At 45.6% G+C, this 27,371-nt stretch overlaps 1 protein-coding gene across 1 annotated transcript; it reads right to left on the reverse strand.

Moving 5' to 3' along the window:
- Positions 1 to 1,275: 1,275 nt before the first annotated feature.
- On the reverse strand, positions 1,276 to 27,050 carry Mtfmt (mitochondrial methionyl-tRNA formyltransferase). Its single transcript, XM_045160607.1, has 9 exons — positions 26,857 to 27,050; positions 24,197 to 24,403; positions 18,000 to 18,122; positions 15,189 to 15,291; positions 13,447 to 13,522; positions 11,997 to 12,088; positions 6,177 to 6,255; positions 4,223 to 4,305; positions 1,276 to 1,863 (listed from the first exon to the last, which is right to left on the reverse strand). Exons 1-9 carry the CDS (start codon positions 27,048 to 27,050, stop codon positions 1,666 to 1,668), a joined length of 1,155 nt encoding a protein of 384 aa, XP_045016542.1. The 3' UTR covers positions 1,276 to 1,665.
- Positions 27,051 to 27,371: the final 321 nt, after the last annotated feature.

Below are 27,371 nucleotides of genomic sequence, written 5' to 3' on the forward strand. Positions count from 1 at the left end.
TCTCCAGAGCCCTATCCAAGTTGTTTGTTTGTTTTTCAAGGCAGGGACTCGCTCTAGCCCAGGCTGATCTGGAATTCACTATGGAGTCTCACAGTGGCTTTGAACTCACCCCAATCCTCCTACTTTCACTTCCCGCTGGATGCAAAAAGTGGCACAAGTGTCTGGTGTTTGCAGTAGCAAGAGGATCTGGCACACCTATACACACGTGCATACATGTACACACACACACATAAAATTTTAAAATTTAAAAATAAATAAAAAGGAACCTACTATGTTCCAGGCATTGTGCTAGATACAAGGTGCATATTCTGTGCATCATGATAATATTTGCTAAGTAGATGCAAATTTGACTTCACAGGCACAGAAACCTTCAGTGAGGCTAAGAGACCAACCCAGGCTTGCAGTCAGTGTGGGGCAGGGTGCAGGCTGGGCTGTCGGCCCTCAGATTCTAGCTCTCAAAGTCATGCATTTCCACATCGAAATTGCTTGATGTGCCAGGCCTGGCGGTGCATGCCTTTCTTTAGTCCCAGCACTTAGGAAGTTGAGGCAACAGGATCACCCTAAAGTCAAGGCCAGTCTGGGGCTGCAGTGTGTGTTCCAGGTTTGCCTGGGCTACAGTGAGATGCTGCTGTAAAAATAAATAAATAGCTGGGCGTGGTGGCACATGTCTTTAATCCCAGCACTCAGGAGGCAGAGGTAGGAGGATTGCCGTGAATCTGAGGCCACCCTGAGACTACACAGAGAATTCCAGGTCAGCCTGGATCAGAGTGAGATCTTACCACTAAAAAAAAAAAAATTACCTCTTACTTCTTGGAATATATACATACTAACCAGACTTCTTGGGAGGCTGAGGTATGATTACCTTGACTTCAAAGCCACAGAGTGAATTCCAGATCAGCCTGGATTAGAGGGAGACCCTGCCACAAAAACTCAAAAAATAACTCTCCCTCAAAAATATAAATATACAGCCAGGCGTGGTGGTGCACGCCTTTAATCCCAGCACTCGGGAGGCAGAGGTGGGAGGATTACCATGAGTTCAAGGCCACCCTGAGATTACATAGTGAATTCCAGGTCAGCTTGGAATTTGGTTCAAAAAACAACAAAAAAGTGTGCATATATATATGTGTGTGTGTGTGTGTGTGTGTGTGTGTGTATACACACACACACACATACACATCTACATACACATGTAAAATTATATATTTGAACATACATACACACACATACATACACATACCTGCCCTTGCTTTTAGGAAAAACATAAATCTTGAGTTGGACAATATAAATACAAAGTTTTGTTTGTCACGGTAGTATCTCACTTTAACCCAGGCTGACCTGAAATTCACTATGTAATCTCAGGGTAGCCTCGAACTCACACTGATCCTCCTACCTCTGCCTCCCGAGTGCTGGGATCAAACACATGTGCCACCACATCCAGGCCCTATAAATACAAAATTATTTAAGGTTCTTTTGTTATTCAAGTAGAAAAAGTTGCTTTTAAACTACTGTCACACACAGGAAATGTAGAGTGAGGCTTCCATCTTTTTTGACAATCTTCTCTTCCTCCAAAAGTATTATCTTTGGAAGTCAAGGTAGTTGCTCATAAGTAAGGCTTTAAATAAATTACAAATAGGTAATATGCTTCCGTGTGCATCTTCCTTCTAGCTACTTGATGCACTGTTGCATGGCAACAATTTTTCTCCCCTGCTGCTTCTTGGTTGGAAGTCTGAGAGTCTGAAACCTGCACTGGCTCGGGTGAGCATGGGAATCCTTCTGGAACCATGGATGCAAATATCCATTGTAGAAATCAGTAGCTGTTAGTGTTTTCTTAAGCATTACTGATCGAACACCAATCCATCCATCCTGCAGGGCAAAGGACAAATAGTGACTAGGCAGTGATGGCAAAGCTGGAAAAGTAAATCTCAGTTTACAAAGATTTATTTTTATTTATTTATTTATTTTTTAAATTTATTTATTTATTTGAGAGCGACAGACACAGAGAGAAAGACAGATAGAGAGAGAGAGAGAGAATGGGCGCGCCAGGGCTTCCAGCCTCTGCAAACGAACTACAGATGCGTGCGCCCCCTTGTGCATCTGGCTAACGTGGGACCTGGGGAATTGAGCCTCGAACTGGGGTCCTTAGGCTTCACAGGCAAGCGCTTAACCGCTAAGCCATCTCTCCAGCCTGACAAAGATTTATTTTTTAATTAATTATTTTTTTAAAAAAAGTTTTTTGTTTTTCTCTGTGTCTGTCACTCTCAAATAAATAAAAAATGAACAAAAAATATTTTTAAAAAAAAGTTTTTTGAGGTAGGGTTTCTCATTCTAGCCCAGGCTGACTTGGAATTCACTATGTAGTCTCAGGTGCGCTTGAACTCAAAAGTGATCCTTCCATTTCTGCCTCCTGAGTGCTGGGATTAAAGGTGTGCACCACCAAGCCTGGCTCTTTATTTATTTTTTTGCAAGGAGAGAGAGAGAGAATAGGCATTTCAGGGTTTTTAGTCACTGCAAACGAACTCCAGGATGGCAGGCTTTGCAAGTAAGTGTCTTTAACCACTGAGCCCTCAAAACTATTTTTATTTTTATTATTTATTTATTTAGAAAGAGAGAATGGGCATGCCAGGGTCTTCAGCCACTGTGGATGGACTCCAGATGCATGCAGCCCCTTGTGCACATGTGTGACATTGCACATTTGTGTTACTGTGTGTCTGGCTACATGGGACCTGGAGATTTGTTTGTTTGTTTGTTTTTGGTTTTTCGAGGTAGGGTCTCACTCTAGCTCAGGCTGACCTGGAATTGGAATTCACTCTGTAGTCTCAGGGTATGGGACCTGGAGATTTGAATGTGAGTTCTTAGGCTTCACAGGCAAGTGCCTTAATCACTAAGCTCTCTCTCCAGCCCTCAAAACTGTTATTTTTTTTCCTTTTAATTTTATTTATTTATTTTTGACAGAGAAATAGAAAGAGGCAGACAGAGTGAGAGTGTGGGCACACCAGGGCCTCTTGCCACGTTAAACATGCATGCGACACCTTGAACATCCGACTTTACATGGGAACTGGGGAATCAAACCTGGGCTTTCAGGGTTGTAAGTAAGCACCTTAACTGCCAAGCCATCCCTCCACCCCACCCCATTTTGACTCAAGATAGTCCAGGGTGGTTTCTACTTCACAGTCCTTTTTCCTCCACTTGTGGAGGACTGAGATTACAGGTGTGAACACTGCCCAGCCATTTAAAATCATTCAAAACTGACCAAAGCGCTACTGCGTGCTTAAAGCAGATAGGGATATGGCATGAAGAGTTCAAGCAGATACATTGATAACCCTTCTCCATGTTTCCAATAAGTAACCAAAGTGGGTTACTAAAAACAAACAAGTTTTCTTGTTCTGAGACATCACTGTGGAGTCTTTCCTTTGACTAACAACAATGCATTGGTAAAACTTCATCACTTCAAAAAAAATATGCTTGAGGGCTGGAGAGATGGCTTAGTGGTTAAGCGCTTGCCTGTGAATCCTAAGGACCCCGGTTCGAGGCTCGATTCCCCAGGACCCATGTTAGCCAGATGCACAAGGTGTCGCATGCATCTGGAGTTTGTTTGTAGTGGCTGGAGGCCCTGGCGTGCCTATTCTCTGTCTGTCACTTTCAAATAAATAAATAAAATAAACAAAAAAACTATGCTTGAGATTCCACTAGTACTTAAGAAAATTAAGCTAGGCATGCTGGCACATGGCTTTAATCCCAGCTCTTGGAAGCAGAGGTAAGAGGATCTCTGTGAGTATGTGGCCAGTCTGAGACTACAGATTGAGTTCTAGGTCCCTATCTCAAAAAAACAAAAAAAAAAAACAAAAAAACAAAAAAAAAAAAAAAAAAGAAAGAAATTAAGTTGTCTATTGGTCCAATCTAATAAGCAATCAAATTAAAGTCTAAATGAGAATTACAGACGTAGAGCCCGTTATGGCGATGACAGTGCTGTAATGGCAGGACTCAGGTGGCCAAGGCAGGACGACTGGAGTCTGAAGTAAGCTTAGACTACACAGTGGTGACACATGTGTCTGGAGTTCATTTCCAGTGGCTGGGGGCCTTGGCACACCCATTCTTCCTATCTGCCTCTATCTGCTTTTCTCTTTTTCTCCAATAAAATAAATAAATAAAACATTTAAAAGAAAAAAAATAGTATGAACTCTGCAAAATGAATATGATAGTTTGAAGCTAAAGGGAAATGTACCTTGCAAAAAACCAGCAGCATCTGTGATGGTTTGTGGTACACCACTGATCCTGGAATGATATCCTGTCGTGGGAGTTTTGGATCTGAAGAATAGAAAGAAAGAAAAAGACATAAAAAACAGAGAAATAGCCGAGTGTGGTGGCACATGCCTTTAATCCTAGCACACGAGAGGTAGAGGTAGGAGGATCACTGTGAGTTCAAGGCCACCCTGAGACTACACAGTGAATTCTAGGTCAGCCTGAGCTAGAGTGAGACCCTACCTCGGAAAAAACAAACAAACAAAAAACCTTCAGGGGTTGGAGAGATGGCTTACCAGTTAAGGCACTTGCCTGCAAGGCTAAAGGACCCAGGTTCAATTCCCCAGTACCCACCACATAGAGCCAGATGCACAAAGTAGTGCATGCATCTGGAGTTTGTTTGCAGTGGCTGGAAACCCTGGTGTGCCCATTCTCTCTCTCCCCATCTGCCTCTTTCTCTCTCAAATAAATAAAATATTCAAAACAAACAAACAAAAGAACAACAACAACAAAAAATACACCACCTTCAGAGGGAGTACTAATACTGGGAAGGACACATTTACTGACACCCTAACTTTGTCCTTTAAAATCTACTAGAGCCATGGTGCTCTGGGTATGTTACAGATCCAAAGGAGGCTTTTCACATACATAAGAAGCTACAAGTCCTTCTTCACCCAGTCATCCAGGGATTCCCTAGAAGACAGATTCTCTAAAGCTCACCACTGTCATTTGGACAGAATAGCTACCCAGAGAAAATAGCTCCTTACAGGATGCTTCTAAAACTTTATTTGGCCAGGTGTGGTGGCACACACCTTTAATCCCAGCACTCAGAAGGCAAAGGTAGGAGGACAGCTGTGAGTTTGAGGCCACTCTGAGACTACATAGTGAATTCCAGGTCAGCCTAGACTACAGTGAGACACTATCTTGAAAAAGCAAAAAAAGGGGGGGCCCCTGGAGAGATGGCTAAGCGGTTAAGGCACTTGCCTGTGAAGCCTAAAGACCCAGGTTCAATCCCCCAGTACCCACATAAGCCAGATGTATAAGGTGGCACATGCATCTGGAGTTTGTTTGCAGTGACTGTAAGCCCTGGAGCACCCATTCTCTCTCTCTACCAGCCTCTTTCTCTCACTCTTTCTCAAATGAATAAATTTTTTTTTTTTTTAAATCTGGCCTTTCCATTTCTACTCAAAAAGGTCCCAATTCGGGCTGGAGAGATGGCTTAGCGGTTAAGCGCTTGCCTGTGAAGCCTAGGGACCCCGGTTCGAGGCTCAGTTCTCCAGGTCCCACGTTAGCCAGATGCACAAGGGGGCGCACGCATCTGGAGTTCGTTTGCAGAGGCTGGAGGCCCTGGCGCGCCCATTCTCTCTCTCTCCCTCTATCTGTCTTTCTCTCTGTGTCTGTTGCTCTCAAATAAATAAGAAAATAAATAATTTAAAAAAAAATTTAAAAAAAAGGTCCCAATTCCCAGGCCTTTGGGGACCTCCTGCTACTTCTGCCTACACAGCTTTCTGTGGCTCACAATCCTGCTCACCATGGAGGAAGGAACTGCAGAGCTCAAAGAACATTGTTGGGAAACCTGGCACTCCTACAGAGCTGCCAGGTATTTTCACCATGATAGTCATAGAATGAAACCCACCAAGTCATTCTGTAGCCTGGAGAGATGGCTTAGCAGTTAAGGCACTTGCCTAGGAAACCCATGGGCCCAGGCTCAATTCTCCAGGTCCCACATAAGCCAGATACACATGGTGGCACATGAGTCTGGAGTTTGTTTGCAGTGGCTGGAGGCCCTGGCGTGCCCATTCTCTCTGTCTCTTTCCCTCTGACTGTCTCTAATAAATAAATAAAGAAAAAAAAAAAAAAGAATCCTTACGGTTAGTAAATGTGACCTATGGTAAAAACAATTACAACTTCCAAGTCAACCGTTCAAAAGTTAGTACCTGCAAGGACTGAACTGTTAACTTTGACCAAATCCAGAAGCTTAATGGTATTCTCCATCCACAGTGTCTGCAATGGAACCTGCAATTAAAATTAAGAAGGGATGATAAAGGAATAGATTCAATTTTCATGCCCTTCTCAATTATTGTCTTTATTTATTTATTTTGGTTTGTCAAGGTAGAGTTTTGCTCTAGCCCAGGCTGACCTGGAATTCGCTATGTAGTCTCCAGGTGGCCTTGAAATCATGGCAGCCCTCCTACCTCTGCCTCCCAAGTGCTGAGATTAAAGGTGTGTGCCACCACTTTCAATTATTGCTTTTTAAAATGTTTTATTTATTTTTTTAAGAGAGAGAGAGAGAAAGGGAGGGAGGTAGAGAAAGAATGAGCATACTAGGGTCTCTTGCAAACAAACTTCAGACTCATGTGCTACTTTGTGTATCTGGCTTTATTTGGGTATTGGAGAATCAAACTCAGGCTGTCAGGCTTTGCAAGCAAGCGTCTTTAACTGGGGAGCCATGTCTCCAGCCCTTCAATTACTGTTTTATATTAATTTGGTCTGATTTTCTTTTTCTTTTTAAAATATTTTATTTATTTACTTATTAGAGAGAGAGAGGGAGGAAGATAGGGAGGGAGGGAATAAGGGAGAGAATGGGTATGCCAGGACTTCCAGCCACTAGAAACATACTCCAGACACATGTGCCATCATGAGCATCTGGCTTAGGTGGTTCTGGGGAGTTGAACCTAGGTCCTTAGGCTTCATAGGCAAGCCCCTTAAGTGCAAAGCCATCTTTTCAGCCCCTGCTTTTTTTAAAAAAAATATTTATGTATGTATTTTGAAAGAGAGAGGAGATGTGGAGGAAGAGAATAAGTGCACAAGGCCCTCCTGCAAGCCAACTCCAGGTGCACGCACCACTCTGTACCTCTGGCTTTATGTGGGTTCTGGGAAATCAAACCTGGCTGTCAAAATTTGCAAGCAAGCACTTTTAACCATTGATCCTTCTCTCTAGCTCCTGGTCTGCTTTTCTTGCATGTCTTTTAAATTTTATCTATTTATTTGTTTGTTTGTTGGGAAGAGAGGGGGAGAGAGAGAGAGAGGGAGAGAGAATGAGAATAAGCACGGGCATGCCAGGGCCTCCAGCCACTGCAAACTCCAGACGCACAAGGAGCCACCTTTGCATCTGGCTTATGTGGGTCCTGGGGAATTGAACTTGGGTCTTTTGGTTTGCAGGCAAGCACCCTAACCACTAAGCCTTCTCTCCAGCCCACATTCCATGTCTGGAGGAACTGGGAACTCAGTCACTAAGTCACTAAATTTTATGTAGCGTAACATAGATTCAACCCTTTACTTCAGTCATTTCATTGTTCCAGGGTTTGTAAGAATTTTTCCATGTATATGTGTGTGGTGCATGTGTGTGAATGTGTGTCTATATGTGTGTGGTACATGGGTGTCAATGCACACACACGTGTGCACACCTGCATGTGGAGGCAGAGGCTGACAGTGGGTATATCCCTTGATCACCCTCCACTGTTTTGCTGAGGCAGCATCTCTCACTAGAACCCAGAGCTCGCTGACTTGGCCAGTTTAGGTAGCAGCTAGCTTGCCTTGGGGATCCTCTGTCTCCCCGCTCCAAAGTGCTGGATCACAGGCGGGTTGTCCTGCCCACCCGGAATTTATGTGAGTGCTGGGATCCAAACTTCACTCTTCAAGCTTGCAGGACAAGCACTTTATCCACTAAGCCTCTCGTTGGCTTTGATTTCTAGATCTTTGTGTGTGTGTGTGTGTGTGTGTGTGTGTGTGTGTGTGTGTGTGTTTAGTTTGTAAATATGTGTGCATGTGCACATATGCATGTGCCCTGTGTGCACATGTGCAAAGGCCAAAGGAGGATGTCAAGTGTTGTCCTCTGTCACTTTCGCTTTACTTCCCTGAGACGAGTCTCACGCTGAACCTGGAGCTCACTGTTTTTCTGTTAGACTGGTTGACCAGGGAGCAGCAGGGATTCTCCTTCCCCACTCTCCTTAGCCCTGAGGTCACAGGCGTGCCCTCAGTGCCATGCCTGCCTTTTATGCACTGGGGACTGAGCTCTGATCCTCATGCATGTGCAGCAAGTGCTCTTAACTACTGAGCCATCTTCCACAGGACACACACACACACACACACACACACACACACCACCAAACCAGAGTCCAAATACCACAGGTGGCTATCAAAAACTGGATAAGAGCCAGGCGTGGTGGTGCACGCCTTTAATTCCAGCACTTGGGAGGCAGAGGTAGGAGGATCCCCATGAGTTCAAGGCCACACTGAGACTACATAGCGAATTCCAGGTCAGCCTGGACCAGAGTGAGACCCTACCTCGAAAAAAAAAAAAAAAAAACTGGATAAGAAAAAAAAAAACAACTAGATAAGAGCCAGGCATGGTGACGCCCACCTTTAATCACAGGACTTGGGAGGCAGAGGTAGGAGGATCGTCATGAGTTTGAGGCCAGAGCAAGATACTTCCTTGAGAGAGAAAAAAAAAAAGTAGATAAAATGTTATACATCTGTCAAGAAGTTAAGAACTTAATATTTTAGCAAGCTTTGATATCACAACTCCTTTTGGTACAACACAGGTGGAGATTAATGATTTAATAATATGATTATGGGCTGGGGAGATGACTTAGTGGTTAAGGTGCTTATCTGCAAAGTCTCAAGACCCATGTTTGGCTCTCCAGATCCCACTTTAAGCCCTATGTACAAAGGTGAGGCAAACACAAGGTTGCACACGCCCACTAGGTGGCGCAAGCGTCTGGCGTTCCATTGCAGTGGCTGTGGTCCTGGTGTGCCCATTCTCCATCTCTCCTCTTTCTGTCTCTCTCTTGTTTGCTCTCTCTAAAAAAGAAAGAAAGAAAGGGAGGGAGGGAGGGAGGGAGGGATGAAGGAAGGAAGGAAGGAAGGAAGGGAGGGAGGAAGGGAGGAAGGGCTGGGCATGGTGGCACACACCTTTAATCCCAGTCCTCAGGAGGCCAAGGTAGGAGGATCACTATGAGTTTAGGTCACCCTGAGACTACATAGTGAATTCCAGGTCAGCCTAGGCTAGAGTGAGACCCTACACAAAAAGACCAAAAAAAAAAAAAGTCGTGGCTCATGCCTAGAATCCAGCACTTGGGAGGCTGGCACAGAGGTGTGGCTAATTTTAAGGCTACATAGTGAGTTCTAGGCCAGCCTGGACCACAGAGTGGTCTCAAGAGAAAAAACTACTGGTGATATATATAGCCCAGAGGTGGGGTGCACCAGACCCTAGGTTCAATCCCCAGTATTGGAAAAGGAAAGGTAAAATTAATAAGTGAAATGTGGCTGTAAAATATTGGCCAAAGGCAAAAAGACAAAATGGAAAAAATACTAAGGAGACAGAAGACTTGGATTCACTGTTTGGTGACTGGCCACAGCCACATTCACTTCGTCTCCCTCACCGACTCTCATATCTAGTGTCCTGCTGACTCCTCCGAACCCCCCTCCTGCCCCCCCGCAGGAACACGGTGCAAAGGCAGAACAGTCTGCAGCCTCCAGAGACTCCGAAAGGCCAGAGGCTTTCTTCATCTCCCACTCTCTCACCCACTGCTTCCACGCCTTGACATCTTTCATGCAGCTGAAGCCTAGTCACAGAGACACACCTCTGTGCCTCCATCTGAAGGCCCTCTCTCGCGCTTCAGGACCCCTCCATGCTCCTTCCTTGCACCTGAAATCTGAAGCTCTCCTCTTTCCCCCACCTCTCCCTCTCTCTGGCTTTCAGACCTCACCATGCCTGTGGCATGATTCTCATAACTCTCTAATAAAACCTCAATTCTAAGGGCAGTTTCTCTCAGTGCTCCCCTCTAAAACCTATCAGACATGGGCTAATAAAACAATGATGAGAGGGCTGGAGAGATGGCTTAGCGGTTAAGGCGCATACCTGCAAAGCCTAAGGACCCAAGTTAGATTCTCCAGGTCACACGTAAGCCAGATGCACAGGTGGCACATGCGTCTGGAGTTTGTTTGCAGTGGCTAGAGGACCTGGCACACCAAATCTCTCTCTCTCCCTCTTTCTCTTTCTCTTCCCCACCCCTCTCTCTGTCTCTAATAAATAAATAAAAATAAGTTTTTAAAAAATAAATAAATAAAACAATTATGAGGGCTGGAGAGATGGCTTAGTGGTTAAGGTGCTTCCCTGCAAAGCCTAAGGACCCATGTTAGACTCTCCAAATCCGATGTAAGCAAAATGCACAAAGTCATTCAAGTGTGCAAGGTCACACATGTGCACAAGGTGGCTCATGCAGCGAGAACTCAATTACAGTGGCTGGAGGCCCTGGTGAGTCAATTCTCTCTGTCTTACTCTAGCTCGCTCTCACTATCCTGCATAAAAAAAGGCCAGTCTAGCTGGGCGTTGTGGTGCTCACCTTTAATCCCAGCACTCAGGAGGCAGAGGTAGGAGGATCACCATGAGTTCAAGGCCTCCCTGAGACTACATAGTGAATACCAGGTCAGCCCGGGCTAGAGTGAGACCCTACCTCAAACAAACCAAAAAATACTTAATTATGAGAAATTACAAAATGTATATATCAAAATGATTTGCAAATTCTTTGGTTGTTTTTGTTTTTCTCTCTCAAATAAAAAGAAGAAAAAATTACATAAAAGTAATGTGAGGGGGCTCAGTAGATGGCTTAGTGGTTGAAAGAGCTCACTTGGTATCTAAAACAAATACCAAGTCCTGTAGCTCCTGTAACCACTGACAAAACCTCTGGGATTCCAGTTCTGCCCCTCTAACTAGACTGTCCACAGCCCAGGGAAAACTCCACACTGGGCTGGCAGCTCTTCTTGGTGGCCATTCTATAGTCATGACAACTCTAAAACATCCTGAGGTCTCCATTATATTTCACATGGCTCTATACAGTCTCCATGCAGGGTCTCCAACAACCCTGTCTCACCTCGCCCAGTGACCATTTCCAATAAACAAACTGCATTGAAAAAAAAAAAAAGAGCTCACTTGGGGGCTGGAGAGGTGGCTCAGTGGTTAAGGCACTTGCCTGCAAAACCAAGCAATCTGGGTTTGATTCCCCAGTAACCATGAAAAGCCAGAAGCACAAAGTAGCACATGTGTCTGGAGTTGGTTTGCAGTGGCTGGAGGCTCTGCTGTGGCCATTCTCTCTCTGTGTCCACCTCTCTTTGTCTCTCTCTGCTTACAAGTAAAATAAAATTATATATATGTATGTGTGTGTGTGTGTGTGTGTGTATGTACGTATGTATATATATGTACTTCAGTGTTTGCTTGCACAGCCTGCAGACCCAGGTTCAATTTCCCAGTACCCACATAAAGCCAGAAGTACAAAGTGGCACATGTGTCTGGAGTTTGTTTGCAGTGGCAAAAGGCTATGGAACCATACACCTTCTCTCTCTTGTACATATATACACATACCAGGGCTGGGAACATGGCTCAGCAGTTATAGGCATTTGCTTGCAAAGCCTGCTAGCCTACATTCAATTCCAAAGCCACTCATGTAAAGCCAGATGCAGAAAGTGGCACGATGCCGGGGGCGTGGTGGCGCACGCCTTTAATCCCAGCACTCGGGAGGCAGAGGCAGGAGGATCACTGTGAGTTCAAAGCCAACCTGAGACTACATAGTGAATTTCAGGTCAGCCTGGGCTAGAGTGAGACCCTACCTCGAAAAACCACACACACACAAGTGTCTGGCATACATCTGCAGCACCACGAGGCCCTGGTGCACCCCCACAAACACACACATACACACACACACATGTGCAAATAAATAAATAATATTGTGAAACTGCAACCTGATTTCACAACTTACTATACTTCCAATGGCACGATAAAGTCTCAGTATTTGCTCGGAAGTTTGTTCCTCCCATTTTACACAGCTGGTGCCAGCAGAAATCTTCGGGGCTACAAGATAACAACAAGAACAAGAATGAAAGCCACACTCAGTGTGAATGAAGTGATACATAATGAGGCTGAGTGATCGGCACAAATATTTAGCCTTCGCATATGTCCAAAGTTGTCTACTAGAAATAATAAACCAAACAAGTGCTAAAGTATGAGTGCCTTCCTTTATAACCCTGGAGTAGAAATGCCCTTCTCAAATGACTCAGAATCCAGGCATAGGGCATGGGAGATGGCTCAATGGGTACCATGCTAAGTGCATAAGCATGTGGCTCAGATTCCCAATACCCATGTAAGATGCCAGGCACTACTGGGCATGGGGACATGCATTTTTTAAAAATTTTTATTTATATGAGAATGACAGATAGGAAGAAAGAGGCAGAGAGAGAGAGAGAGGGAGAGAATGGGCACTAGGGCCCCCAGCTACTGCAAATGAACTCCAGATGTATGCGCCCCCTTGTGCATATGGCTAACGTGGGTCCTGGGGAATCAAGCCTCGAACCAGGGTCCTTAGGCTTCACAGGCAAGCACTTAACCACTAAGCCATCTCTCCAGCCTGGGACACACACTTTTAATCCCAGCATTTGGAGGGTAGAGATAGGATCACTGTGAGTTTAAAGCCATCCTGAGACTACATAGTGAATTCTAGCTCAGCATGGGATAGAGAGAGACCCTACCTTAAAAAAAAAACAAAAAACAAAAAACAAGAGAGAAGTCAGGTGTGGTAGCAAGCATCTAGAATCACAGCTTTGGGGAGGCAGAGACAGGTGAACCCCTAGGGCTTGTTGGCTAGTGAACTTTAGGTTCAGTGAGAGACCCAATCTCAGAAATTTAAGGTGGGAAATAACTGAGGACATTCAATGTCAACGTCACACACTTGTGAATGAGGACACGTGAACACACATTCACACATACCTGCACACCACGTGTACACATGCAAAGTTAAAAAGGAAAGATAAACTGAAAGAACTTGTAGTTTGTATCACAGAAGGCTGTTGTCTGTACCATATAAAATACTAGTAACCAAATTCTTAATAGATAAATGGGGCCAAAGGCATGATACCTCCCCAAAAATGGAAATAAAAAATATACACATAAAAAAATGGCCAAATATTAACAAGTATTAATTCTTGGACAAACAGATTTATTGTATTTACCTTTATTTTTAAAAAATTTATTTTTATTTATTTGTTAGAGAGAGAAAAGGAGGGGGGGGGGAGAGAATGGGCATGCTAAGGCCTCCAGCCACGAGAAAAAAAAAAAAAAACAAGCAAAAGGGACAACAAGGGAGAGTGTGTTCAGCTGCTGTCATGACAGGTGGAACCCGTGTCGGGTACAGAAGTGTTGGTGGCCTCACTCACCATATGTCACTCCCTCAGTTGGCTGCTGTCTTCCATTGTTCAGACTTTCAGGCAAATTTTTCAAAACTGAGATAAGCTACCAAAAACAAAACAGAATAAAAAGCAAAGCAGAGGATATGTTTATGATGAACAGAAGCGCAAAACAGAAACACATTACGGTTCAGCTCCATGAAGTGACTTACAACTATTTCCTGCCTGTGTGTATACTTCATGTATGTATTTTAGGTTTTGCTTGTGCATCTGTGAGGATGAACTATGACCTTTCACCTCCAAGTACCTTAGCATGTGTTCCTAAGAGCAGGCGGCTGCCCAGGCAGGACGCGGGCTCGGCCTGTGCGGATGTGCGCGTGCTGGGCAGTGAGGGCAGAGCTGCTCTGCAGGTGGCTCACTGAACTGCTCCCACCCAGGGCCGGGCTGCGCGGCCCGCACAGCTCTGGGCACCAGGACAGCTTGTACACAGCTTGCTATGCTCTCCCCCACTAAAGGCCGGGGGCCTCGCAGGAGCATGGTCTCTACAGCCTGACTCTCCATCAAATCCCACCTCCATTACCAGCTAGCTAGCTGGCTCACTTTGGAAAAGTTATTTAACTTGGCCGTGGCCTTCCATGTCCTATCTGTGAAACAAATGACAGCAACAATTCCCTCAACGGTTCGTTGGGAGGATAAAAGCTCAGAATATCCAGAACCGTCTTGGCACATGAGCCAGTGTTCAATAAACAGCACTGTTATCACTTTCAAGGGAATGCTCAGAATTGGAAGTACTCTACACAGCTGGGAGAATTTTTCCCATTGTATAAAACTAATGCAAAAGTGAATTTAAATTGTGCGTGATGGCGCACGCCTTTAGTCCCAGCACTTGGGAGGCAGAGGTAGGAGGATCGCAGTGAGCTTGAGGCCACCCTGAGACTACATAGTGAATTCCAGGTCAGCCTGGGCCAGAGTGAGACTCTACCTCAAAAAAACAGCAACAAGAACAAAAAAGTGAATTTAAAGCTGGGCGTGGTGGCACATGCCTTTAATTCAGCACTTGGGAGGCAGGGGTAGGAGGACTGCTGTGAGTTCGAGGCCACCCGGGGCTAGAGCAAGACCTTACCGGGGTGGTGGTGGGGGAGATATATGTACATGAACTTAGTTAACTGAGATGTACCCAGACCCTTCTGTTACTCTCTGAAGGAGACAGAGCAGCAAGAGGGCAGACCACCTACAGGCAGCGCACCCAGCACCACGACAGCTCACCGAGCTCAAATGGCTGGCAGTGGGAAGGAAGCTGAGTCACTCAGGACATGTCTGCTAGTTCAGCCAGTGCCCAGGAAAGGTGCCACATGTGACACTGCGGAGGGCACCTGGCAAGAACAGCTTAAATGCCACCCTAGGAAATACAGTGGACCACGGAAGACAGGTCACTTGTTTACTTGAAGCCTTTATTGACATCTGTTCTACACGTCATCCAAAATGACGAATGACAGGCTGATCCGTAGGAAGCCGTGAATAGGAAGCACTCTGCTTCCTGCTTGTGTCAGGCAGTCTTGCTATGTCACCCTGGCTGACCTGGAACCCGTGATTCTCCTGCCCAGCTTCCTGAGTGCTCAGATTACAGGCACATGCAATCATGTTTGGCCTCTCTCTCTCTCTCTCTTTTTAAAATGAAACTTAAGATTCCAATTCATAAGCTTATTCTTTTCCTTACAGCACTTAAGAAACCTACTAAATGATGGGAAGAAGTGGAAGAGCAGGGACTGTACCATGTCGGCACCGAGTTTTGACAACATTGCCTCTAATTCCTTGGAAGTGCTCCTGGGAGGCACAGGAATGGTTTTCTGCTCGAGAATTGGGCCTATGTCAAACCTAGCAAAAAAAAATCAAAAGCAGATAACATGATTATTACTTCTAAACACCAATATATTTCTCTATCTAGAACAGAGAACTTTGTTGCAGGCTATTCATTTGACCATCATCCATTACCAAGGAAGAAAGGTCAGTATATGGCCAGTACTTCAATTTTAGTATTTTATTATTACTTATTTATTTGACAGAGAAAGCAGGGGAGAGAGAGAATGGGCATGCCAGGGCCTCCAGCCACCACAAACAAACTCCAGACGTGTGTGCCCTCTTGTGCATCTGGCTAACGTAGGTCCTGGGGAATCGAGCCTGGGTCCTTTAGCTTTGCAGGCAAATGCCTTAACTGCTAAGCCATCTCTCCAGCCCCAGTACTTCGATTTTAGACAGATGTGTTGGTACATGCCTGTAACCACAGCACTTGAGAGGCAGAGGCAAAGATTGCTGTACATTGAAAAGAAGCCTGGTCTACATGGTGGGTGCAAAGTGAGACCCTGTCTCAAAAAATGTGATGGGGAGAGATGGCTTATCAGTTAAAGGCACCTGCTTGCAAAGCCTGCCAGCCTGGGTTTGATTCCCTAGTACCCACATAAAGCCAGATGCACAAAGTAGTACATGCATCTGGAGTTTGTTTGCAGTGGCAGGAGGCCCTGGTGCATCCATTCTCATTCTTTCTCCCTCCCTGTAAATAAATAAATACTAATTTTTTAAAAAATACAGAACAAATTTTAAATTAATTTGTTCTTAAAGAAAAAAAGCACACAGTTGTGTAGCAGTGATTTAACTGTAATTGTAAAGAATCCCACCATGAGTAATGAACAGTGTGAAAATATCAGGACAAGCCAGGGGCACCCATCTTCAGTCCCAGCACTCGGGAGGCAGAGGCAGGAAGACCACCGTGAGTCCCAGGTCAGTCTGGGCTAGAGTGAGACCCTGCCTTGAAAAGAAAAGAACAAAAATGAAAGCTGGGCATGGTGGCATATGCCTTTAATTCCAGCACTTGGGAGGCCAAGGTAGGAGGATTGCTGTGAGTTTGAAGTCACTCTGAGACACAGAGTGAATTCCAGGCCAGCTTGGACTAGAGCAAGACACTACTTCAAAAAAAAAGGGGGGGAGGCTGGAGAGATGGCTTAGTGGTTAAGTCGTTTGCCTGCAAAGCCAAAATGACCTCAGTTCCATTCCCCAGTACCCACATAAGCCAGATGCACAAGGTGGCACATGTATCCGGAATTCGTTTCCAGTGGCTGGAAGCCCTGCTGTGCCCATTTTCTCTCCTCCCCTCTCTCTACCTCAAATAAATAAATAGAAACAAAATATTTAAAAAAATAAAAATAATAAACAAACAAACAACAACAACAAAAAAGAAAATATCAGGGCTGGAGAGATGGCTTAGCAGTTAGGTTCAATTCCCCAGGACCCACATAAGCCAGATGCACAAAGTGGCCACGTGTCTGGAACTCATCTGTAGCAACCAAAAGCCCTGGCATACCCATTCTCTGTCTGTCTGTCTCTTTGTCTCTCTCTCTCAAATAAATAAAATAAAATAAAATTTTATAAAATGAAAATATCAGTACAGAGAAAGCTAATGTAAAGAATTTATTTTCCTGAGTGCAAGGCCAGCCTGGAATTACAGAGTGAATGCCAGGTTAGCCTGGGCTAAAGTAAGACTCTACCTCCAAAAAATGAACACACACATATAAAACCCAACCAACCAGGAAATTAAAAATTATTTCACTCCCTGTCTCCTTCCTGAAAGGACACGAATGTTGTATGGGTTATAATCCCTGATGACTGTAAGTAGATACAAACATATCTGAATTCCCACATATCTTACTTTTTGGGAGGCAGTGCTGGGATCAAACCTAGGGCCTTGTGCATGTTAAGTAAGTGTCCTACAATGGAGTTAAACCCACAGCTCAAGTCTTACATTTTGCATTAAGCTTGGTAAACATTGGCCATATAGACTTTCATTAAATATATGCCTTATTTAAAAAATTTAACTTCGGGCTGGAGAGATGGCTTAGCGGTTAAGCGCTTGCCCGTGAAGCCTAAGGACCCCAGTTCGAGGCTCGATTCCCCAGGTCCCACGTTAGCCAGATGCACAAGGGGGCGCACGCGTCTGGAGTTCGTTTGCAGAGGCTGGAAGCCCTGGCACGCCCATTCTCTCTCTCCCTCTATCTGTCTTTCTCTCTGTGTCTGTCGCTCTCAAATAAATAAATAAATAAATTTTAACTTCATAGTTCATTTTAACCAATGATGTTTGAATTTTCTTTTAAGATGGAGTCTTTCTGAGGGTTGGTACAGACGGATTCTACTTTTTAAGATTTTTTTCCAGGTAGGGTCTCACTCTATCCCAGGCTGACCTGAAACTCATGGATACACTCCAATGAAAATACCAGATTTAAGACAGACATGGTGGCCCATGCCTTTAACTCCAGCATTTGGGAGGCCAAGATAGGAGGATTGCTGCGAGTTTGAGGCCAGACTGAGACTACATAGTGAATTCCACATCAGCCTGGGTTAAAGCAGGACCCTACCTTGAAAAACAAACGAACAAAAAAGGTATGAAAAAAATTCAAACTACAAAAACAAAAGAAATGTGGAAGTTACAGAAACCAGCAAGTGCCATCCATTCCTCTACACCCCTCCTCCCCAACCCCAGACAGACACCAACATTTAAAATCACAGAAGTCCCGGGAAAATACAATAGGCTCTACCTTTTAGGTCTAATTTGCATGATTGTTACTCCAGTCACCGCGTCTCCATGAAGCACCGTGTGGATTATCGGGGCAGGACCACGCCACCTTGGGAGGCAACTGGGATGGACATTCAATATGCCACTGAGTCAGAAAGTGCAGAAGTTAGTGGGGGAATTAGTACACCAACACGCTACTCAACAACATGCTACTTCCAGCATAACCTTCTGAGAGCTGGATGTGGTGGCACGTGCCTGCCAACCTAGTACTTGGGAGGCTAAGGCAAGAAGATTACTGTAAATTTGAAGTCTGCCAGTAGCATATGGCCAGACCCTGCCTCAAAAAAAAAAAAAAAATCGGGGCTGGAGAGATGGCTTAGTGGTTAAGGCCCTTGCCTGCGAAGCCTAAGGACCCAGGTTCAATCCCCCAGTACCCACATAAACCAGATATATAAGGTGGCACCTGCATCTGGTGTTTGTTTGCAGCAGCTGGAGGCCCTGGAACACCCATTCTCTTTCTCTGCCTGCCTCTTTTTCTCACTCTCTCTCAAATGAATAAATAAATGCTAATAATATAAAAAAAGGGCTGGAGAGATGGCTCAGCAATTAAGGCACTTGCTTGCAAAGCCTAGTGACCTGAGTTCAATTCCTCAGTACCTATGTAAAGACATGCACAAAGTGGTGCATGCATCTGGAGTTTGTTTGCAGCAACTGGAGGCCCTGGTATGCCCATTCTCTATCTCTATTCTCTCTCTCTGTTTTTCCCTCTGCTTGGAAATAAATAAATAGAGCCAGGCATGGTGGTGCACACCTTTAATCCCAGCACTTGGGAGGCTGAGGTAGGAGGAGGATTGCTGCGAGTTCAAAGCTACCCTGAGAATACAAAGTGAATTCCAGGTCAGCCTGAGCTAGAGTGAGGCCCTACTTCAAAAAGCAAAAACAAACAAACAAGAAAGGAAATAAATAAAATTTAAAAAAAAATAAATAAAATTAAAAAAAAAGGCAAGGCATGGTGGCACATGCCCTTAATCTCAGCACTTAGGAGGCATAGGTAGGAGGATCACCGTGAGTTTGAGGCCAGCCTAGGCTACAGAGTGAGTACCAGTTCAGTGTGGGCTAGAGTGAGACCCTGCCTTGGAGGGGAAAAAACAAAGATTAAGAAGCCAGGTGTAGGGCTGGGGATAGGGCTTAGCAGTTAATGCTCATGCCTGCAAAGCCTAAGGGCCCAGGTTGGACTCTCCAGGTCCTGTGTAAGTCAGATGCACATGGTGGCGCATGCATCTGCAGTTCGTTTGCAGTGAGTAGAGGCCCTGGCACGCCCTTTCTCTCTCCCTCCCTCCCTTTCTCTCCCTGTCTCTAATAAATAAATAAAAATAAATCTTAAAACAAAAAGCCAGGTGTTCACTCTTATAATCCCAGAATTTAGGATAAGGCAAGAGGATTTCAGCAAGTTTGAGGCCAACCTAGATTACAGTGATAACCTCTCTCAAAACAAAACAAAACCGAGGTGGAGAAATGACTTAGTGGTCAAGACATTTGCTTGCAAAGCCAAAGTACACAAGTTTGAGTCTCCAGGACCCACATAAGCCAGATGCACAAGGTAGCGCATGCAACTGGAGTTCATTTGCAATGGCTGGAGACCCTGTTGCACCCATTCTCTCTCTCTTAAAAAATATAATAAAATATTGGGCTGGAGAGATGGCTTAGTGGTTAAGCGCTTGCCTGTGAAGCCTAAGGACCCCGGTTCGAGGCTCGGTTCCCCAGGTCCCACGTTAGCCAGATGCACAAGGGGCGCACGCGTCTGGAGTTCATTTGCAGAGGCTGGAAGCCCTGGCGCGTCCATTCTCTCTGTCTCCCTCTATCTGTCTTTCTCTCTGTGTCTGTTGCTCTCAAATAAATAAATTAAAAAATATATATATATATAATAAAATATAAAAAAATCTGATAGCTAAATTTATTCTTGTATCACCTAAAAGAAAAAGTCAGAGGTAAGTTCACTCTCACCATAAGAAAGCAATGGAGCCAGGCGTGGTGGCGCACGCCTTTAATCCTAGCACTCGGGAGGCAGAGGTAGAAGGATCGCCGTGAGTTCAAGGCCACCCTGAGACTACAGAGTTAATTCCAGGTCAGCCTGGACCAGAGTGAGACCCTACCTTGAAAAACCAAAAAAAAAAAAAAAAAAAAAAAAGGAAAAAAAAGAAAGCAATGGAGCTTAATTAAAAACAAAGCCAGAGGCTGCAGAGATGACTCAGTGGTTAAAGCACTTGCAAACCCTGCCAGTCTCCCCAGGACCCACATAAAACCAGATGCACAAAGTGGCATGTGCATCTGGAGCTTGTTTGCAGTGGTAAGAAGATCCTTGTGTATCCATTCTCTTTCTTCCTTCTTTTTTTTTAAACTAATTTTTTTAAAACATTTTTTCTGATTTATTTTTATTTATTTATTTGAGATAGAGAGAGGGACAGAAAGAGAGAGAGAGAGAGAATGGGCACACCGGGGACTCTAGTCACTGTAAACGAACTCCAGACACATGCGCCACCATGTGTATCTGGCCTATATGGGACCTGGAGAATCGAACCTGTGTCCTTAGGCTTCGCAGGCAAGCACCTTAACCGCTAAGACATCTCTCCAGCCCTCTTCCTTTTTTTTTTAAGAAAGAGAGAAAGAGAATTTTGGCATGCCAGGGACTCCAACCACTGCAATCAAACTCCAGACACATGCGCCCCCTTGTGCACATGTGCGGCCTTGTGCACTTGCATCGCCTTGTGCATCTGGCTTACATGGAACCTGGAGAGTCAAATATGGGTCCTTAGGCTTTGCAGGCAAGCACCTTAACCACTAAGCCATCTCTCTAGCCCTCTCTTTCTTTCATTCTCTCTCTCTCTCTTTTTCATTTTTTTGAAGTAAGGTTTCACTGTTGCTCAGGCTGACCTGTAATTCACTCTGTAGTCTCAGGGTGGCCTCAAACTCACAGCGATCCTCCTACCTCTGCTTCCTGAGTGCTGGGATTAAAGGTGTGCACCACCATGCCTGGCCCTCTCTTTCTTTCTTGAACCCGGGTTGTTAGGCTTTGCAGGAAAGCACCTTAATACATATTGCATACACACAAACACTTGAGAAAGAACATGAAAGAATAAATGAACAATCTATGCAGATATTGTGTGTCACACCATGGATATAGTCTAAGAAATGTTGTCATCAGGAGATTTTGTTATTGGAACTTAAGAGTGTACTTAAACAAATTAAGACAGCTACAATGTCACTAGGCCATAACATAGTCTATCAACTAGGATGTCACTACATGGCACAATACTGTATATGACAGAAAAATTTTCCAGATAAAGGGAACAGGGGCTGGGAATGGTGGCACATGCCTTTAATCTCAGCACTTGGGAGGCAGAGGTAGGAGGATCACCATGAGTTCGCAGCCACTCTGAGACCAAATAGTGAATTCCATGTCAGCTTGGGGTAGAGCTAGACCCTACCTTGAAAAAAAAAGGGGGGTTGGGGAGATAGTAGGTACAGAATTCTTAAGGAGGAAAAATGTCAAGTGTAAGGCACAGCAAGCAGGCCAGGGGAGCTGGTGTAGAATGAATGGGGAGAGGCCAGACTGCCAGCAGAGGACCACGGAGGTCCAAACAGGCCAACGCAGGGCTTTGCCTCTCACCTTAGGTAATGGGGTTAGAACTGGAGCAGATGGACAGGACAGGATCAGACTTGGGCTTTAAAGGTATCACTGGGGTGCCAAAGACAGAAGCAGAGACCAGCTAGGAGGCTACTGTGGTAATGCAGTAGAGAATGCATCAGTACAAGTCATGGGCTACAGAAAGAATCTCTGAGACACTGTTTGAAGGCAGAGCCATCAGGGTTTTCCTCTGGGTTTGTATACGGGACACGAGATAAATCATGACTCTAGGGACCGGGAAGGTGACTCAGTGGATAAAGTACTTGCACACACAAAGAGCCTGAGTTTGGATCCCAGCACACGTACAAGCTGGATGCATGGCATGAGTGCCTACAGCCAGACTCACAGAAGCCTGTGGGCCAACTCACCTGGTGAGACCAGTGGGGAATGAGAGACCCTCCCTCAAACTATGTGGAAGGTGAGGACCAATACCTGAAGTCGTCCTCTGACATCCACAAGGGTGCTCTGGTATGCACATGCCTGCACTCACACACGAACGTACACACACACACACACACACACACACACACACACACACACACACGATTCCAGGGTTTGGGGCTCAAGCAATGAGAAGGGTGGGGTTGTCAGTTACAAAGATAAACTTTTGAGCCTCTTGAATGAGAGGTGTTTATCAGATATCCAAACAGAGTGTGGACAAAGTGGGCCCTGGAGTCTAGGGGGGACTGGGGCTGGGGTCATATGTGGAATTTCAACAAGGATAGATGAACACCCATAGATGGCACTGAGGAGCTTAATACATCCTGACAATTCACACTACAGATAAGAGTCATATTTGAGGGCTCAGTGGTTAAGGCACTTGCCTGCGACTTTCTAGGTCCCACATAAGGCAGGTGCACAGTGATGCAGGTGCACAAGGTCACACATGTGCACAAAGGGGTGCATGCGTCTGGAGTTCGGTAGCAGTGGCTGGAGGCCCTGGCAATGGCCAATCCTCCCTCTCTCACATTAAAAAAAAAAGCCAGTCTGTTGGGCTTGCCTCAAAAATCTTTTTCGTTTTTCTTCCTTTCTTTTCTTTTGTTTTTTGTTTTTGTTTTTCAAGGCAGGGTCTCACTCTAGCTCAGGCTGACCTGGAAATCACTCTGTAGTCTCAGGATGGCCTTGAACTCACAGCGATCCTCCTACCGCTGCCTCCCGAGTGCTGGGATCTTTTTTGTCTTAAGTATTTTTATTTTTATTTATTTATTTGACAGAGAAAGAGAGAGAGAGAGAGAGAATGGGTGTGCCAGGGTCTCCAGCCACTGCAAACAAACTCCAGACATGTGCACCCCCTTGTGCATCTGGCTAATGTGGGTCCTAGGGAATCAAACCCAGGTCCTTTGGCTTTGCAGGCAAATGCTTTATAACTACTAAGCTATCCCTCCAGCCCTCTTTTTGGTTATTCAAGGTAGGGTCTCACTCTAGCCCAGGCTGACCTGGAATTCACTATGTAGTCTCAGGGTGGTCTCGAACTCACAGCCATCTTCCTTATTCTGCCTCCTGGGTGCTGGGGTTAAAGGCATGTGCCACCAAGCCCAGCTGAAAAAAAAAAGTCTTATTCAGAAAGAAGATTTTTTTTTTTTAAAGTTGTCTAGGGAGATGGTTTAGCATTAAAGGCATTTCCTGGCAAAGGATAGGTTCAGTTGTCCAGATTCCAGGTGACGCCAGAGACATAAAGAGACGCCTATGTCTGGGAGCTTGTTTTGCAGCTGCAAGAGGTCTGGAGTGCCCACACATACACACACAGTCCCTCTCTTGCGCCCCCTTCTTCTCTCCAATAAATAAACATACTTAGGGTTGGGGGAATGGCTTAACAGCTAAGGTGCTTGCCTGCAAACCCTAAGGAGCCCGGTTCAGTTCCCCAGGACCCATGTAAGCCAGATGCACAAGGTGGTGCATGGGTCTGGAGTTTGTTTGTAGTGGCTGGAGGCCTTGGTGGCTGGAGGCACCCATTCTCTTTCTCTCTGCCTCTTCTTCTGTCTCTTTCTTTCTCTCTCAAATAAATAGATGAATAAAATAAAAATATTTAAAAATAAAAAATAGAGCTGGAAAAAGCCAGACATGGCAGTGCAAACCTTTAATCTCAGCACTAGGGAGGCAGAGGTAGGCAGACAGAGGTATCACCGTGAATTCGAGGCCACGCTGAGTTAGAGTGAGACTCTACCCTGAAAAACCAAATAAATAAATAAATAAAAATAGGACTGGAGAGATGGCTCAGAGCCTAAAGGTGCTTGCTTACTTGCAAGCCTGAAAGCCTGATGGCCTAGGTTCGATTCCCCAGTACCTGCTTACAGCCAGAAGCACAAGGTGGAGTTTGTTTGCAGAGGGAAGAGGGCCCTGGTATACCCATACTCACTCTCTTTCTGTCTCTGTCTCTCTCAAATAAATAAGATTAAAATACTTAAAAAAATAAAAACAAAAAATAATTTAAAAAACATAATACGAGTTTAAATTAGGCAATTTAGATGCCAGCTCCGTTTATAGAGACCATGGTTTCTATCCTTATACTTCTATTCCTTATAAATAAAACTTACTAGGGGAATTTAAGAATAAGAGCCTCACTCAAAAGTCGGCCAAAGGAAGCCACCACTCCAACATCATATTCTCCTGATCCCACGTCTGGCCACTCGTACACTGGAAGCTGGGACTCAACGGCATACTGCTTTACCGGCAGTCCTTTTGGGGATGGCGACGGCACTGTGACCACCTCCAGCTTTTCAATCAGCTCTCCTTCGCTTTCTCTAAGAGAGATTGGAGGAAAATGCAAGTGTCAGCACAATGACTCAAAGCTAGACCACTTCCTACACAGCAAAGGCAGGATTAGATAACTAAAATCAGTGTGATGGAGAGACCAAGTTTTAAATTTTTGTTTAATTATTTGAAATTTAAACCGCCACACCCAGCTACTACCTTTTTTTTTTTTTGTTGTTGTTTGTTTGTTTGGGTTTTCATGGTAGGGTCTCACTCTGGTCCATGCTGACCTGAATTTACTATGTAGTCTCAGGGTGATTTTGAACGCATGGGGATCCTCCCACCTCTGCCTCCCGAGTGCTGGGATTAAAGGCCTGCGCCACCACGCCCAGCCTAGCTAGTACCTTTTGTTTACTTTCATTCTACGGATTTCCTGTACATACAGAAATGTGATACAATTATTTTGCACACGAGCAACACATACTGTTTTCTTCTTATAGGCAAAATACATTCATATTTGTATATACAAATCTGACACCAGACATCTCTAGAGGCAAAAACAAAGACAGTGACCTTGTCTAAAGAAATGGGAAGCAGGGGCCAAGGGGAATGTCTTTCGCTAGGTATCCTATGAATCTATAGATTTGGATTTTTGTTTGTTTGTTTGTTTGTCTTGGTCTTGGCTATGCCTCGGTTTTACCTGCTGTGTTGTATCCCCTGGCTGAGGGGCTGCACATTTAATAGACATTACATTAATAGACATTACGAGTTATAAGAGAGGTATGTAACAAGGCACTAAAACTAAAGCACGAGGGCTGGAGAGATGGTTTAGTGGTTAATCACTTGTCTATGAAGCCTAAGGACCACGGTTCGAGGCTCAATTCCCCAGGACCCACGTAAGCCAGATGCACAAGGTGATGCATGCGTGTGGAGTTCATTTGCAGGGCTAGTGCCTATTCTCTCCCTCCTCTCTCTCTCCCTCTCTCTCTGCCTGTCACTCTCAAATGAGTAAATAAAAATAAAACAAAGAAATTTTTTTATGCATTATTATTTATTATTTTTTTTTATGGAAGTCTCGCATTTAGAGGGCAGCCTTTCAAAGTCTCTCATCCGTTGGCCAGTCGCATTTCCAAGGGTCTGCCAGGCCTTTGTCATGCTCCGTTCCAGCACTCCTCCAAGAGGGGTTTGAGCCTGAGGCTGGGTGGTGCAAAAAAATTTTTAAATTAAAGCTTGGGAGAAACAGTTACCAAGTGAGACATCCATCAAGAGGTCAGGACACAGTGAGAGAAGTGTGTGGCAAGAAGGAAACAGTAAGAGGGTATGGGAAGGCAACATGGTGTATTGTAAAAGATGTTTCCTGGGGTGCATATGGAGCAGGATATATGATACAAAAGGGCTGATGAAAGATTGTGGGTTTTTTTTTCTAAGTTTTGTTTTTATTTTTATTTATTTGAGAGCGACAGACAGAGAGAGAAAGAGGCAGAGAGAGAGAATGGGCGCGCCAGGGCCTCCAGCCACTGCAAAGGAACTCCAGACACGTGCGCCCCCTTGTGCATCTGGCTAACGTGGGACCTGGGGAATCGAGCCTCGAACCGCGGTCCTCATGTTTCACAGGCAAGCGCTTAACCGCTAAGCCATCTCTCCAGCCCAAAACTGCGTTTTTTTGAGGGGCTGGGCTGATATGAGGCATTTATTTTTAGGGAGAATGAGATAGAGATATAAGAAATAGGGAAGAGATGCCAGCGGGGAGGCGGGGGAGGGCAAGAAGCAACGAGGAAATAGCCTCTGCCGCAGGGAAAGCAGTGGAGCTGTAGACCTTACTGCCACATGTCACAGACTTTCAGCACAGTCTGGATTAAAAATAACTTTTCCCCCCAGTCAACAAGCTTTGTTAAATTTCACAAATACTAAATATATATCTAGCCTGTCTAACTCATAACTTTATTTATTTAAAAGCAGTTCGTTTGAGGATGACTGTTCCTGGCTGTGCAAGAGTGCAACTGCCTGGTAAATCCAAGCTCGAAGGACTCGGAGGTTACAAACTGGAGCCGGCCGGAAGACTGGGATTTAAAATTTTATTTTTTTTATTTTTGAGAGAGAGAGAGAGAGAGAGAGAGAGAGAGAGAGAATGGGCGCACCAGGCCCTCCAGCCACTGCACACGAACTCCAGATGCGTGCGCCCCCTTGTGCATCTGGCTTACGTGGGCCCTGGAGAGTCGAACCTGGGTCCTTTGGCTCCGCAGGCAAACGCCTTAACCGCTAAGCCATCTCTCCGGCCCTCTGAGTCCATTTTTGTCAACCAGCTCTGCTAGATGACCTTGGGCCACGGCGGCGTGGTCCGGCCACCCAAGCGGAGAGCGGGCGAGGTGGCCTGGACGCAGGTGGAGGCCGGCCGGCCGCCCGGGTGTCCGAAGTCTGACCCGAGGGTGCGACGCCGCGGCCCTCCACCGGGGTCCACGCCCCTCGCGGGCCCCCTCGCGGATCCCCCGGCCCCGGTCAGTACCTGGCGGCCTGCAGCGCCCGCAGCGCCTCCCGGGCGAAACGGTCCGTGCCAAAGAAGAGCACTCGCCAGGGCGGCTTCTGGCGGACTCGGGCGTCGCCACCGTCCACCCCGCCGGGGCTACCGCGGAGCCCGCGCACGGGCCGTGGCACGGAGCTCGGCCAGCCGGCCCAGCAGCGCCGCACCAGAGCCCTCATCGCTGGGGCCCCGCGGCCCGCCCTGCGCATGCGCACCCGGGGGAGGGGGAAGAGGGGGAGAAAGGGGATAGCGCAGGGGCGACGGGGCGGGGCTATGAGGAAGAGCGATGGGCGGGGCCAGCAAGCGGTGGGCGGGGCCTGACTGTTGGGAGGCGTGGCCCACCGGAGCTGGAGCTAATGAAAAGAATTTGTAGGTTCCAATCTCTTTCACACCCTCCAAGGCTCAGAGTCCATTGGGGAACAGGTGGTGGGAAGAGGAAAGAACATAAGGGCCAAAGGAAGGGTAGGACTGCTTACAATGCGCTCTTCCAGACACAAAAT

Source organism: Jaculus jaculus, chromosome 10 (genome assembly GCF_020740685.1).
Source record: "Jaculus jaculus isolate mJacJac1 chromosome 10, mJacJac1.mat.Y.cur, whole genome shotgun sequence".
Classification (NCBI taxonomy): Eukaryota; Metazoa; Chordata; class Mammalia; order Rodentia; family Dipodidae; genus Jaculus; species Jaculus jaculus.